Source organism: Maniola hyperantus, chromosome 26 (genome assembly GCF_902806685.2).
Source record: "Maniola hyperantus chromosome 26, iAphHyp1.2, whole genome shotgun sequence".
NCBI lineage: Eukaryota > Metazoa > Arthropoda > Insecta > Lepidoptera > Nymphalidae > Maniola > Maniola hyperantus.
The window spans coordinates 1155808-1171512 of record NC_048561.1 but is presented as its reverse complement, the minus strand read 5'-3'; the positions used below and the strand labels follow the sequence as shown (position 1 = coordinate 1171512).

The following is a 15705-nucleotide window of genomic DNA, read 5'->3' as shown; positions in this document are numbered from 1 at the left end:
TCACAGTGTTTTATTGAGTTTCAAAACAAGTATTAATTTAACAATAATACTTAATTTATTAGTGAATTGAAAACAATAAAACACTGAAAAGTCAAAGATCCATGTGATTTTGGTTTATCTATTTAATGCACGCAGTGTAACAGGACCACCTTTTTATTTGCACCTTTATTATAGGTTCATTGGAATAACAACACTGATTGTGATTTACTTTTTATTTTTATTATGTCTCACAGATCACTAAATGTTAATTTCACGAGAAGACGAAGAAGAAACCACTCGACTCGACGTACTAGTAACGGAATTTACCTTTCGCCAAAACAGAAAAAACAAAACACCATGCCGATTCGAAACACAAATGGCAGCCATTTGCAATCTCTGACCATAGAGTAAAGTAAATCAAGCAATAATTTAGTTCAGGTGACCAACTAATAGACGGCGCTAATAAAAACTACAATAGGTGATAATAAGCGACTTTCCGGCCCCTGAGCACAGATTAATAGCAATGCAGTATGTACTATTGTAGGCTCAGAGTAAATACCTGATTGTTGGTTTGACCTTGTTGAAAAATACCTATCAATGTATCGATTTTTGTTTTCGATGTGTCGATATTTTTTTGTAATAATATATTTTTATATTTCAATGTATCGTTCTTTATACATTGAAATATCGAAAATCCATAATACTTTGTACATACTTAATATGATGTACTATATGGAAATGCAATAAATGAAAATTGAAATTGAAATTGAAAAGCGGGTTTTGTGCATATTATGTAGTTCACTATAATAGTTTGTATTTTCAATTTTCAAAGTAAGATAACTATACCAAGTGGGATATGATATGAAAGGGCTTTGCCTGTACATTCTAAAACAGATTTTTATGTATAATAGTTTTTGATTTATCGTACAAAATGGCGGAAAAAAATACCCGAGTATGCGAGTCTGACTCGCACTTGGCCGAACAATTTTCGGTTGGTAGTCCGGATAATCGCGAATTCGTATAACCGAGGGCCGGATAATCGAATTTCTACTGTATATCAAAAACTATATTTTGTTCCACTATGACCTAAACCACTGTCGGAGCGGTAAATGTTTAATGTACGGCACCCATGACCCATTTGACATAACTAACTAATTCATTTCTGTATTTACACTTGATTAGGCAAAACTATACTAACTCTATTTTAAAATCCCCAATAACCTTACAAAATCTTACCAATATTTCGACAACATGCGTAAATCAATACTTTTTGGCACAACATTTCACATCCCTATCGTAGATAGAGTAATAAAGGTAGATACAGGAACGTTTGCTTTCTCATTCACACTAAAAAGAGAGCACAGGTAAAGTTACTAATGTGATAAACAGAGACGCAGCTAACCTATTTTTTGTCAGACTTCGTCCGCGTGGACTACACAAATTCACCTCCTACTTTCTTAGCGCATGCTTACGTCATAATAGCTATCTGCATGCCAACAGCCCGATCCGTTCAGTAGTTTGAGCTGTGCGTTGATAGATCAGTCAAGTCAGTCAGTCACCTTTTCCTTTTATATATTTAGATTACAAAACTTGGTAGGTAGGTTTTATCAGAAAATAAAACAGATTGAAGCATATATTATGTATTTTTAATATTATTGAACTTACGTTATTACAATATACAAAACAAAGGTTAAATAATAATTTACATAGACAGCCCTGGTAACGGAACTGGAGGCCTTAAGGATCCCCGGATGATCGAAGCACGTTCGTACTTCGTAGGTGACGTGTCAAAAGGTGCGTATTAACGCCGCGCCAGGTCGAGATGGCAATCGGGGTGGGCACGCCCCGCACACCCACACAGCCCCCGCGCTAACCCGGCGCGGGTGTGCGGGGCATTTCCCCGATTGTTATCTCGAGCTGTCACGTACTATACCTACATAGTCTTTGTCGCTACGCATAATATGTGGCACATGTACGCAATGTTTTCACTTTTTAAATAGAATAGAATAGAAATACATTTATTGGTTGATCCAACACACGATAAACACAAATATTTACAAAAAACATTCCTTAAAAGCTAATCCAACAAATAGGTACCTAGTGACTACAAATGTTATCGCGGATCTCTACCCTCAACTGAGGGTAACAGATTAATGTAGTAGGTACGAGCGATATAAGTCTAAGTCAGATAAAAAGGGGGAGTTGTAGCGACACCACGATAGCCTCTATCTCACTCCAATCTTGCACCACTAAATGCACTCTGGCACTGTCGTACTAGGCCAGGTCTGAGTGAGGACCATGTTTCCCTGTACAGCCCAAATGACTGGTATCGGCAACGAACCCCCTCTTGGATCTGCCTGTGCTATCTACTGGACACTAACAGGACCATTGAGGGGTCCGCTCAGCGTCTTTGCGCTCTGGATAAACTTGATGCGGAGAGCAAGTTTTACCTGACAACATCTAAATCGGTGAATGAGGAGCTGATGAGTGAATGTATGGGGAAACAAATCAAGGCAGAAGAACTCATTGCCATCCTACAAAGGCTTGCTACTATGTCCACATTTGCAAGCACCAAACTGCCAAAGTTGGAGCTGCCCAAGTTTGATGGCAATCAAATTAAGTGGTATGAGTTCTGGGACAAGTTTGAAGCAAATATTCACCACAAAAACCTCCCCGACTCTGATAAATTTTCATACTTGTGCGGGTGTTTAGAGGGAGAGGCAGCCAAAGCTGTGCAAGGCCTAACCATCACTAATGATAATTATCACTTGGCAATAACAAAGTTAAAACAAAGATTTGGAGTAAAGAGCCAAGTGATTGATGCTCATTACAAGTAGTTGTCAGCCTTACCACAAGCGAAGTCACAGGCCGCGGAATGTAGAAAACAACTCGACAAGATAGAAACCCACCTGAGGGTTCTAAAGTCACTAGGAGAGGATGTGGAGAGTAATCACTTAAGAGTGACCATACGGGAGAAATTCTCGGATACCGTGCTCTACCAAGTGAACCTTCAGGTGGGCAAGGAGCCATCAGTTACTGATATTAGAGAAGCCCTGGAAGCCGTTGTCTCCGCAATGGAGAGGTCTGGAGTGGACACCAAGGACATACCAGAACCATTGGAAGAGAAATCAATAGGATCCACTACAGAAGCCTTACACATTAGAGACCGTAAAAGTAACGGCAAGAGGAAGTTTACACAGAATAGTAATGGGGAAAAGCGAAACTTTAAAAGACCACGTAAGGAAGTACGGTGTGTATTTTGTAACAGTAGTCACTTTTCTGATCAATGCAAAATCAGCAGCTTACAGGAAAGGAAATCAAAGCTCAAGAACCGCTGTTTCCGTTGTTTTCAAACCGGTCATGGAATTAAAGTGTGCAAGAACAAGAGGAGGTGCTTTCACTGCCAGGGTGACCACAACCGAGCTCTGTGCAAAACATACATCGATAAGCAGAAGGGTGAAGTTGGAGGAGGTAAAGTGAAATCCGCTTTTAGTGAAAGTTCAGGAGTTACTGCTCTTACGACTATTCATCGCCTTCCCTTCTTACAGACAGCAGTGGCAATGGTGGAAAATAAAAGGGTAAGGCTTCTTCTGCACTCCGGCAGCCAGAGGAGCTACTTGAGCAGCCGAACTAGGCAGAATTTGATAATACATCCTTAATTGCTAATTTATACCTATGGTATGTTTACTTTATGTTGTAATAATACTTGACCTTTGCCTGACATGATTTGACATGGATAAATAAAATGGAATTCCGATTCGAGTCAGGTCAATTATTAATTATCGTGACCAGCTTGGCTAGTCTGCTGGCGTCCACCTCACACACACCTCACAGTTCACAAGATTCTATGCCCGGTGGTGTGTGCGTAATCCCAGCAAAATAATGTTGAATTTCTGGATTTGAGTTGGATAGATTTTTAGTGCGTAACGTCGTGTAATTGTGCGTGAAAGTTTTAAATTTGTGCGTCCAACCAATAAATAGATATTCGAAAAAAACGCGTTCTGCCAGGAATACGTCATCCCAGCTACACATTTTTTTCCCAATGGACGTACAAGAAAAAAAATAGGTCCATGAATTAGTGCGTTTTAAGAGGTAAATGTGCGTGCTAAAATTAAATTTGTGCGTCATAACACTTCGAAGATATTCAGTTTTTTGCTGGGATGACGTTTAACCATTTCTTATATCTCTTAAACGGTTAAACGTATAGATGTGATATTTTTTACATGTGTTGCTATGAATTTGTGCGTGATGTTTGTAAAAACAGAATTTAAAAAAAAATTACCATTCAGTATTTATAATTAAAAAATAAAATAACGTTATTAGGTCCTAGTACTTTAAATATGACCTCTAAAGATAAACTTCTACCGTTGATTTGTCCCTTATATCGGCCCACAGTATCTTATCAAGTTTCATTGGAGTATTTTAAGTATTTATTGAATTATGAAGAAAATTACTACGACAGGACTACGATATTTTTCGACATTTAATTGGTCGAGTTTTTTATGAGTTGGCTAATTAAAATTTCTACCAATAATTAGTGCGTCAGCTCATTTATCCATCTGCAAAAATATAGCCCAATACACAGATAAATTATAGAGATATAATCAAAAAACCTATAAGATGCGCAATGCAATGATAAACCGACAAAGTTTGAATAGCCACAAAAAAGCGACCGTGTCATATATCGTGCTAACCTTCCAAAATTGATAGTATTGTACCATTACTTTTTTCGCACTTAAGTACAGGTGCGTACATAATAGTTAGTGAAAATTAAAACAACAGAACAGTTCAATATATTTTTTATTTTCTAAGTTTTAGTTGATCAATATTCTGACTGAATACCGATTGTAAATTAAGTAGGTAGGTAATCTAAAATTATTGTATTAACATAATTTGTCATATTAACATAACAATAAAAATAATCAACAGTAGGTAACAAAATAGTAAAAAAATCTAGAAATAGAGATAAATCACGTTTAATCAATTAGTAGCTGGTGCAGTGCCCCATATTTTCCCTAACCTGCCTAAGTACTTAAGTGCGAAAAAAACATCTAGGATGGATCCCTCTAAAAGGGAACAGCTGTATGAACAGCGAGCGTCGTCAACAACTACATCAGCAAGCCCAAGAAAAGGACAATCACAAAGGACAGGAAATAAAATAACTGTTAACTCTAATTATAATAGGAAATAAAATATCTATTAACCCTCATTTATGTTTTATTTTAGTGAAATAGTAGGTAGATCTTCAAAGTTTCAAACAAGTTTTAAGTTCCTACATTCTTACGAAAGACTACTACTAGGTACTGCCTTACATTAAATTATAGAGTAGGTGGCTGTATGTGCTCAATACACGGAACAGAAAAAACAGGCTCAATACGTAATTCCAAAAACTAATGATTTTATGTATTTGTAATGTAAGTAGGTGCATAGTGTTTGTAAATATAACTAGATACAGCCTATAGAAAGCTGTCCACTAGTACACTTGTAGCTCTATCGGTTTATGCCACAGATTGACGGCGGATCCTAATTGCGACGTTGCCAAACTTAATAGCATGGCTTGTAAGTAAAGATGGCTGTGGTCGGAACCTTTGGTACCGACCACATTGGTGGTATTAGTTTTAAAATTCAGTTTTAGTGCCGTGTTTTGAAGACGAACGGGTGGCTTAGTTTAACAGTTTCCAGAAAACTCTATTGTTCAATTATGACTTGTGACCAGACAATAGGACTGTTTGCTTTTGTTTGTTAAAATCCCGTGGGAACTCTTTAATATTTGGGAATAAATGTAACGGGTCACTTATGCAAAAATCACGTCAATCTGTAGCTCTGTTGCGGTGTGATGGAAGGACAAACCAACAAACAAACACACTTTACAATAATGCACGCATTTATAATATTAGAATGATTAATAAAAAGTTTAATAATTTTGTGCGCACATGTACCAGAAAAGAAATGGTACAATACTATCAATTTTGGAAGGTTAGCACAATATATGACACGGTCGCTTTTTTGTGGCTATTCAAACTTTGTCGGTTTATCATTGCATTGCGCATCTTATAGGTTTTTTGATTATATCTCTATAATTTATCTGTGTATTGGGCTATATTTTTGCAGATGGATAAATGAGCTGACGCACTAATTATTGGTAGAAATTTTAATTAGCCAACTCATAAAAAACTCGACCAATTAAATGTCGAAAAATATCGTAGTCCTGTCGTAGTAATTTTCTTCATAATTCAATAAATACTTAAAATACTCCAATGAAACTTGATAAGATACTGTGGGCCGATATAAGGGACAAATCAACGGTAGAAGTTTATCTTTAGAGGTCATATTTAAAGTACTAGGACCTAATAACGTTATTTTATTTTTTAATTATAAATACTGAATGGTAATTTTTTTTTAAATTCTGTTTTTACAAACATCACGCACAAATTCATAGCAACACATGTAAAAAATATCACATCTATACGTTTAACCGTTTAAGAGATATAAGAAATGGTTAAACGTCATCCCAGCAAAAAACTGAATATCTTCGAAGTGTTATGACGCACAAATTTAATTTTAGCACGCACATTTACCTCTTAAAACGCACTAATTCATGGACCTATTTTTTTTCTTGTACGTCCATTGGGAAAAAAATGTGTAGCTGGGATGACGTATTCCTGGCAAAACGCGTTTTTTTCGAATATCTACTTATTGGTTGGACGCACAAATTTAAAACTTTCACGCACAATTACACGACGTTACGCACTAAAAATCTATCCAACTCAAATCCAGAAATTCAAAATTATTTTGCTGGGATTACGCACACCCCGGTGGTAGAGAGGCGTGCGGTTCACGAACATGAACACACAATTATGGGTGTACTTATGCCTGAAATAAAAGTTTATTTATTTATTTTTACCAATGTGGGTTCTCATGTGGCTCAATAAATTACGTCTTTCTGCACATGTGTAATAGCATAGCTTACAATAATAAGGTTTTTTAGCAATGTGGGTTCTCATGTGACTCGCTAGATGGCCGTTTTGTGTACATTTATAATCACAGAACTTACACGAGAATGGCTTTTCACCAGTGTGGGTTCTCATGTGAATCACTAGAGTGGCGTTTTGTGTACATTTGTAATCGCATAACTTACACGAGAATGGCTTTTCACCAGTGTGAGTTCTCATGTGACTCACTAGAGTGCTGTTTTGTGTACATTTGTAATCGCATAACTTACACGAGAATGGCTTTTCACCAGTGTGGGTTCTCATGTGAATCACTAGACTGGCGTTTTGTGTACATTTGTAATCGCATAACTTACACGAGAATGGCTTTTCACCAGTGTGAGTTCTCATGTGACTCACTAGAGTGCTGTTTTGTGTACATTTGTAATCGCATAACTTACACGAGAATGGCTTTTCACCAGTGTGGGTTCTCATGTGAATCACTAGACTGGCGTTTTGTGTACATTTGTAATCGCATAACTTACACGAGAATGGCTTTTCACCAGTGTGAGTTCTCATGTGAGTCACTAGACTGCATTTATGTTTACATTTGTAATCGCATAACTTACACGAAAAACGTTTTATAACACAGTGAATTATCATGTGCCTTGTGAAATAACTTTGGTATTTACATTTGTACTGGCAAATCTTGCAAGTGAACCGTCCCACTTCAGTGTGAGTCTTTATGTGTTTAACTAAGAGACTTTTCTGTTTATATATTTTTCGACAAATATCACAAATGTACGGTCTTTCCGCAGTGTTTTGTAATAGATTACTTGTTATATTAATCACATCATTTGAACATGTTTTCGATACAATCACTTTTACATTAGTACTACAAGTATTACTAGTAACAGGTTCAATGTATTCAGTCGTAGGAACCTCATGACTTGTCGTCTGATAACCGAAATCTTTAACCGCAATATTCTGACCATCGCAAGACCTAACAGCTCTTGCTGTTTTAGTCAGCGACTTGTCTCGTCTCGGCACTACATGTTTAAATTTTTTGAAAATATCATATAATTTGACTGTACAATTTGTGAATATATTGCTCTCAACTGATTGGTTTTCTAATCCGCCATTGTTAGTTTCGACATTTTGTTTAATTTTCTCCTCTGCATGGGCTTCGTTAGTTGTGTACACTTTGTTTTCATTATTGGTCGCAAGAATCGCGGACACGGGAGCTACTGAAACAAAACACTTTTCTTACTGATAATTTATTTGAGATATATATTGAGAGTCAATTCTGGGTCGCAACTCGCCAGCACGCAGTTGAGCTGCGTGGTGGGTCTGCTGGGACACGTTGCTCTAATGTGTAAGGTGAATGTGTTGGGCCAAAATGTGCATGACCACTTGACGAATTTTATACAATAGGCGGCAATTATAGAATGAACATGCAAGCATCAATGGCCCCGATTCTCTAGTCTCTCTCTAAACTAAATTTAGAGTATCTGCATCCTTTTCTTTTTACTAATGCTAAAAAAGGAACAGAACATAACTTTCACATTTAAAGACTCTAAATTTTAGTGCACAATACAAATTTAAACAGTAGGTTCGCGAGTGCGTGCTAAAATCACGGGTTTTACCATCTAAAAATTAAATTTAGAAATGTCAAACTGCTTCTGTCCTTTTCATATTAGTAAGAAGAGGGTGCGAATACTCTAAAATTAGGTTGTGCTTAGAATCGGTGCCATTAACTGTGTTATTCTTTTTTAGGCATTGGTCCAGCACGCTAACCACGTGTATCAAGGCCTCAAGTCGCGGTCCACAAAACCATTTGCCCGAATTCAAGCCAATACTCAATAATTAATGCAGCGGTCACACTAGGCGTTCAGTATGCAGTTGCGGCTCGTATACTTTTAAGCAGTCAGCTTGAAGGCAGCTGCTCACTCGAAGACGGAACGCATATATTGTGCAACTATTAAAAAGTAGAATGAAAATACTGAACTTATCCTCAAGAATATTTTATTGTTAACTTTATATTAAATCATTTATATAAACTAGCTAAACAAGGACACAGCCCACATATGACTCAATCTGATATTAATTAGTTTTTATTATTATACTAGCATTGTGTATTGATTTTAAAAAATAAGGTAGATAACTAATTTTTAGGGTTCCGTACCTCAAAAGGAAAAACGGAACCCTTATAGGATCACTTTGTTGTCTGTCTGTCGGTCTGTCAAGAAACCTACAGGGTACTTCCAGTTGACCTAGAATCATGAAATTTGGCAGGTAGGTAGGTGTTATAGCAGACATTAGGGGAAAAATCTGAAAACCGTGAATTTGTGGTCAAATCACACAAAAAAAATTAAATTGTGGTCATAAACTAATAATTAGTATTTACAATTTCCGAAGTAAGATAGCTATATCAAGTGGGGTATCATATGAAAGGTCTTCACCTGTGCATTCTAAAACAGATTTTTATTTATTTTTATGCATCATAGTTTTTGAATTATCGTGCAAAATGTCGAAAAAATACGACTATAGTACGGAACCCTCATTGCGCGAGTCTGACTCGCACTTGGCCGGTTTTTTGATAAATATAAAATTTTGTATTAACATCGAGCTTTCTGAAAGCGAGCGTGACGCACACAGATTCTCCGATGCACACTACACAGTCTGTTGTAGAGTGTATCTGCTGAGCGTTCCCCGCTGGCGGAGTGAGGCGTGCGATTCACGAACATGATGAAGGCTTTTCACCAGGGTGGGTTCTCATAATATGACTCCGAAGAGTACTTTTATGTGCACATTTGTATTCGCATATCTTACAGGAGAATGGCTTTTCACCTGTGTGAATTCTCATGTGCTCCACTAAATAACTTTTTCGTGCATATTTCTGACTACATAACAAACAAAGAAAGGGCTTTTCGCCAGTGTGGGTTCTCATATGCATCACCAAAGTGGTACGTTGTATACTTTTGAACGCGCATAATTCACAGCGAAAAGGCTTAACGCCAGTGTGGGTTCTCATGTGATCTACTAAATGACTATTTCGTGAAAACTTTTGCTCGCAAATATCACACGTATACGGCTTTTCGCCAGTGTGGGTTCTCATGTGCCTCACTAGATCACTACTCAATATAAATTTACAGTCGCATAAACTACAAGAATACCGTTTCTCGCCAGCGTGAGTTCTCATGTGTTTCGCCAGAGAGCTATTTTGTACACATTTGTACGCGCATAACTCACAAGAAAAGGGTTTAATACCGGTGTGTGTACTCATATGAATTTTTAAATGACAGCTATTTGCAGTTCTGTATTTGCATAACTCGCAACTATAACGCTTTATACCACTGTGAGTTCTCATGTGCACTTTTAAATAGCATTTATATTTGTATTTGAATTGGCAAAATTGACAACTGAACAGTTTTTCTTTACTGCAAGGCCTTAGGTGTCTAACTAATTGACTTCTTTTATTGAACGTTTTTTCACAAATATCACAAGTAAACTCTTTTTTCTCAACTAATAAATTATTTTCTGATGAACTTAAACGAATGTCATCGCTCGAACAACCAGTTGCACTTCGTAATTTTTTTAATACGTTACGATTATTCATTTTTAATTTTGCAGGAACTGTTGCAGTTTTTTTTGTTGTATGGACAGCATTTCGAGTTGCTGCGTGATCACTGAAGCGATCAATATTCCGATCTTCACAAGAACTGATAGGTTTTCGTTCTTTCATCTCTGATTTTGTTTCTGTTTTAACACTTTTGTTTGGCATTTTAAAAACATCGTATAATTTAACTACACAATCTGTAATACTATTGTTGGTTGTGTTTCGTTTACAGCTGGTGTCAGACGATTGGTTGTCAAATTCGCCATTGTTAATTTCAAATACTTGTTTACTTTCCCGGATTGCATCGGTTTCTCTGAACGCAACGTGTGTCGCAAGTTTTGCGGACCAAAGAGCGACTGAAACAAAATATAATATGTCGTATTTAATTAATTCGGCGGGACAGGATTATGCAAAATTACCAATTACTACAGTTTGACCTTTCAAATATGACCTATTGTGACTACCTCCATACTGTCTAAAGTTAATGAGCAAATTGTTAACAATCAACTTCTCGGGTACCCAGCTCCTAGCACCAGTTCATCTACGTTCATCAATATAGCTTTCGTCATAGTCGGTTGGATGAAGATCTTGTCTACTTTAATCATTTTGACGACCTCCCTGGCGCAGTGGTGAGCGCTGTGGTCTTAATAGTGGGAGGTCCCGGGTTCGATTCCTGGCAGGGGTTTGGAATTTTATAATTTCTAAATTTCTGGTCTGGTCTGGTGGGAGGCTTCGGCCGTGGCTAGTAACCACCCTACCGGCAAAGCCGTGCCGCCAAGCGATTTAACGTTCCGGTACGATGCCGTGTAGAAACCAAAGGGGTATGGATTTAATAAAAACTGCCATACCCCTTCCAGGTTAGCCCGCTATCATCTTAGACTGCATCATCACTTACCACCAGGTGAGATTGCAGTCAAGGGCTAACTTGTATCTGAATAAAAAAATAAAAAAACACTGCTCGACGGAAGCCAGTCACGCTCAGAGAGAGCCTTGGCGGTCAGCTTAGATAATATTACACAGGCTTTGGATAGGGGTTGGCATAAGGCACTTTCGTCGTATTTACCATGTTATGCACTTTCCAAAGAGCTGTGAAGCTCGGTCGCAACTTTTTTAATGAACGCAACATTAAAGTCTTGTCGACCGTTTTAGCTTCCAACTTATCCATATTGGCGTCGCACAGGGCTTAGAGCTATCGCCCACACTATTCTTACTGCATATCAATGACATGATACGTAACACCGTCCATTGCTACGTATACGACGATGCAGGCGACACCTTTTACAAAGGTCATGCATGATGCAGAGCGTTATAGAGCAAAGCTAGAAATGTGGAGAAGCCAAACTTGTGACTGACATCAAAATATTAGAGCTACTCTCCGAATAGGATATAGAAAACATTATTTTTTTTACTTCATCTGAACTTATGATTTACAACCTTCAATAACAAATGTGAAAAATGATCCTGCAGAAGAATAAACCGTGTTACACTGATCATCACCTTCATACAATGTGACAGATTCCCAAATGACTAACAATACTAAGTAAAATTAGCGATAAACCCCTAAAAGTATCGGGATCCATGGTGTTCACATATCAAATGAACTTCCATGTGGAAGGCAAAGCTCAATTAGCTTTCTAAAAGCTGTATGTTAAGTAACAGGGCAAAGCACGGCGGCCAAAATCAGGTTCCTTCTCTATAAAGTGCAAATTCAGCTGTATATACTGCGTAAACCTTTGGACGGGAGCACTTCAATACCGAATTGAGTATTTTCCTACTTTTGAATTTGATAAATATTGTGGCTAATTCCTTTGTACACAATCTCTAAACTAAACTAAAATATCACGTCTAAATCTATTGCTATCCCTTTCATAATGTTGCTTGCGGAAAAGGAAAGCACTAGATTTAGACCTGTTAATTTAGTTTAGTTTAGAGATTGTGTACTAGAGAATCGGCCCCAATATTACTTTATTATAAACTAAGATAAAAATAATGACGTACGCTAAAAAAAAATTTAAAATTCAACAAAGATTTACAAAGTTACAGGTATTTTAATTTTGAACTGGGAGGATCTTCTATCCCTTTCTCGCAAAACGATAGTTTGTGTAAAACCGCACGAAGCTACTATGGCATTAGTAAGGTGTGACGTCAAAATGCTATATCGCTATCGCTGTCTAATCAGAAATATTTAAATGCTCATAACTTTTTTGTTATTTGACCGATTTAAATAGTTTTTTAGTTTACGTTATTATTTTTTAGTCCATACTAATATTATAAATTCGAAAGTGTGTCTGTCTGTCTTTCTGTCTGCTAGCTTTTCACGGCCCAACCATTCAACCGATTTTGATGAAATTTGGTACAGAGTTAGCTTATATCCCGGGGAAGGACATAGGTTACTTTTTATCCCGGAAAATCAAAGAGCTCCCACGGGATTTCAAAAAACCTAAATCCACGCGGAAGAAGTCGCGGGCATCATCTAGTTTCATCTCTAGTATATGAATAGTAAATAACGCAGTATCTTACCTAAGGTCTTCGACGCGTGTGCGGAAGGGCTGGGGTCTGCCGGCCTGTGAAATATATTAGAATGTATGTAGAGTGTACCGGGGAGCCCCTAGCCAGTATGTAGCTGTACTGCATATAGCAGCTTAGAGAGGAGGAAAGGCACTGGCAGGTATACTGACCTGTTCTCAGTGATGAGTGAAGAGTGTGAGGAGCTGGAGCTCACAGCTGTATGAGGCTTCCATACACGTGACGTGTCACATTCACCATCACCATCACCGTGCTGCCAAAAACAATTCATGGTTAAATCTTCACCAAATAAACTTATCTGCACTAACTCTCAAAAATGGGTGGGCAAAGTCACGGGCAATATGAGGGACGGACAAACCCACTACCCATATTATAAATGTGAAAGTGTGTTGGTTTATAGGTTTGTACTTCAATCACATCGCAATAGAGCAACGGATCGACTTGATTTTATACATGGGTATATAAAGACCCAGAGGCTACTTTTTATCCCGGAAAACAAGAGGTTCCATGGAATTTTTTAAATCTAAAATGACGAAGTCGTGGGCATCAGCTAGTCAGTACCCTTATTATAAATGGGAAAGAGTGTTTGTTTCTTGGTTTGTCCTTCAATCACGTCACAACGGTGCAACGGATTGACGTGATTTTTTGCATGGGTATAGATAAAGACCTGGAGAGTGACATAGGCTACTTTTCATCCTGGAAAATCAAAGAGTTCTCACCACATTTTTAAAAACCTAGCTAAAATCAGCTAGTAGTGTATAAATATCCCACCTCAATATGCATCATCATAATATGGTGAATATACGTGTCCTCATCTGCAAACTCCGTCAAACAAGTTGTGCATGCAAAGGTCATTTCCTGTTTTATTGGTGCTACCACTTTCTCTTCATGCGAAGTTGTTGCAGGTGTTGTCAGTAGAGCATCACTCATCTGCTCTGTGTCTGACAGCTCACTGTCATCAGATAGGTACTCCTCTTTACATGCAACAGCAGGGTGTCCGGTGAAGCTGTCTGCATCACTGATCTTTTCACTCATCACAGTCACGTGCCGAGTGTGGTCTGCATCAACCGACAAAGAGTCACGTCTCTCATGTTTCACTGCAACTGCTTCAACAGTTGTGTCTAGTTCTGTCAGTGTGTCTGTGTCCGAGTGTGCTATGTGCACATCACAGTGGTCGGGCTCCAATACTATCTTCACAATGCCAGATATTAGTTGATGTTTAACTCGGTTTATGGATTTCATGTGTTGTATTGTTATCTGGAAGAAATTAAACATTATTGAAAGAGAGAAGAGACGAGTTACGAGATGTGAAGGACAAAGTCAAATGTTACTCACTAGTTCATGTTTGTCAACTAGCTCCATCATCAGTGCACGGGCTCTCAAGCTCTTGTCTCTGAATCTGCTAAAGTTCATCAATCTCTGAGCACATTGTACACAAAGTGTTTGTTTCAGGTTTCCCTGATCACACGGCTGAAACAACACATAAATAAGTAACATATAGGCATATATTATAAAATACTCTTCAATTGAGTTGTGTGTATCTGCACTGTGATGAATTGATGATCCATCTACAGCATTTATTATATTATTTACAGGTTACTGCTCAGTGTCACACTTACTTATACATACATACATACATTACATAGAGCTACATGATTGAAATTTAACTATACAACTTACAGGAAGTCCCACTAAGTGTTGGTATGCTTCATCCAACTTGTATTTACTCATTGGAAACAGCTTGCTGTGAGTGTCGAGGCATATCATACAGACCTGCGGAAAATATGATTATAATTTACTTACACAATACACTTGAATACTACAACAAATCTAGCAATTACTATTTATTTAATATAGTTCAATAAGAATATATATATGACATCATGAAAGAGTTACCTGCACCATTGAAGGGATAGCACCAGTACGAACTTGCCTTGAGCCACTTTCCGTTGAACAAATGTCATCAGTGAAAAAATGCTGCGAGCAGACCACAGCATGCTCGGGCAGGAGAGTGTCTTGTTTGCCGAGGGCTCTGAGCCAAGCAGCGCGGAGATGCACTTCACTGGGGAACCTGGAAGTAACTCGTAGCTCACCATGGAGGTGTCATGGAGTGGGATTCATAGAGCAGTGCAAGCTGGCTTGTAGGATGAGAATCAATGAAACAACCAACGCTAACGCCTGCCGCTACAGTTTAGATATTGTTTTATAGGAAAAATTAAACACTTACTCATGAAATGAAATCCCCGCGGATTCGGAGACGATCTCCGCAGTGGCTTTGCAGAAGGGCACACAGCACCGCATTTTCAATGATACATCAACTCAAGACAAATAGAAGCACCAACTTATCATCCTAACTTGATAAGTACCTAGCTATTATTACCTATTTATTTAATAATTTAGCTATAAAATAAAATCTAAAATGCTACGCACTGCTACGAAACATTCTACACCACAAAAAAGAAGATATTAAAAAATTAAAAATCCACAGAAAAATCAAAGTCAAACCAAAGAGTAAAAAAGCTACTGTACTATTGTAGGCTAAGAGTAAATACCTGATCGTTGGTTTGGCCTTGTTGAAAAAATATCGATTTTTGTTTCCGATGTATCGATATTTTTTGGTATCGTTCTTTATAGGTACATTGAAATATCGAA

At 37.7% G+C, this 15705-nt stretch overlaps 1 protein-coding gene across 2 annotated transcripts; it reads right to left on the bottom strand.

Annotated features, from left to right (window-relative positions):
- Positions 1 to 1603: 1603 nt before the first annotated feature.
- On the bottom strand, positions 1604 to 15533 carry LOC138404167 (zinc finger protein 383-like). Of its 2 annotated transcripts, XM_069507468.1 has the most exons (8): positions 15281 to 15533; positions 14950 to 15124; positions 14734 to 14826; positions 14389 to 14523; positions 13825 to 14310; positions 13206 to 13306; positions 13048 to 13091; positions 1604 to 8155 (listed from the first exon to the last, which is right to left on the bottom strand). In XM_069507468.1, the coding sequence occupies exons 1-8, from the start codon at positions 15352 to 15354 to the stop codon at positions 6870 to 6872; spliced, it is 2394 nt and encodes a 797-aa protein (XP_069363569.1). In that variant the 5' UTR covers positions 15355 to 15533; the 3' UTR covers positions 1604 to 6869. The 2 variants fall into 2 exon arrangements, with proteins under 2 accessions (XP_069363569.1, XP_069363570.1); XM_069507469.1 differs by lacking the exon at positions 14950 to 15124.
- Positions 15534 to 15705: the final 172 nt, after the last annotated feature.

What these genes read in the sequence shown, in the direction of transcription:
- LOC138404167 (XM_069507468.1), bottom strand. Translation starts at nt 15,354, where the DNA reads ATGCGGTGCTGTGTGCCCTTCTGCAAAGCCACTGCGGAGATCGTCTCC. An exon ending in CTATCCCTTCAATGGTGCAG is followed by an intron (nt 14,827 to 14,949) that starts GTAACTCTTTCA and finishes TATTTTCCGCAG; the next exon opens with GTCTGTATGATATGCCTCGA. An exon ending in TCACTCATCACTGAGAACAG is followed by an intron (nt 13,092 to 13,205) that starts GTCAGTATACCT and finishes TATATTTCACAG; the next exon opens with GCCGGCAGACCCCAGCCCTT.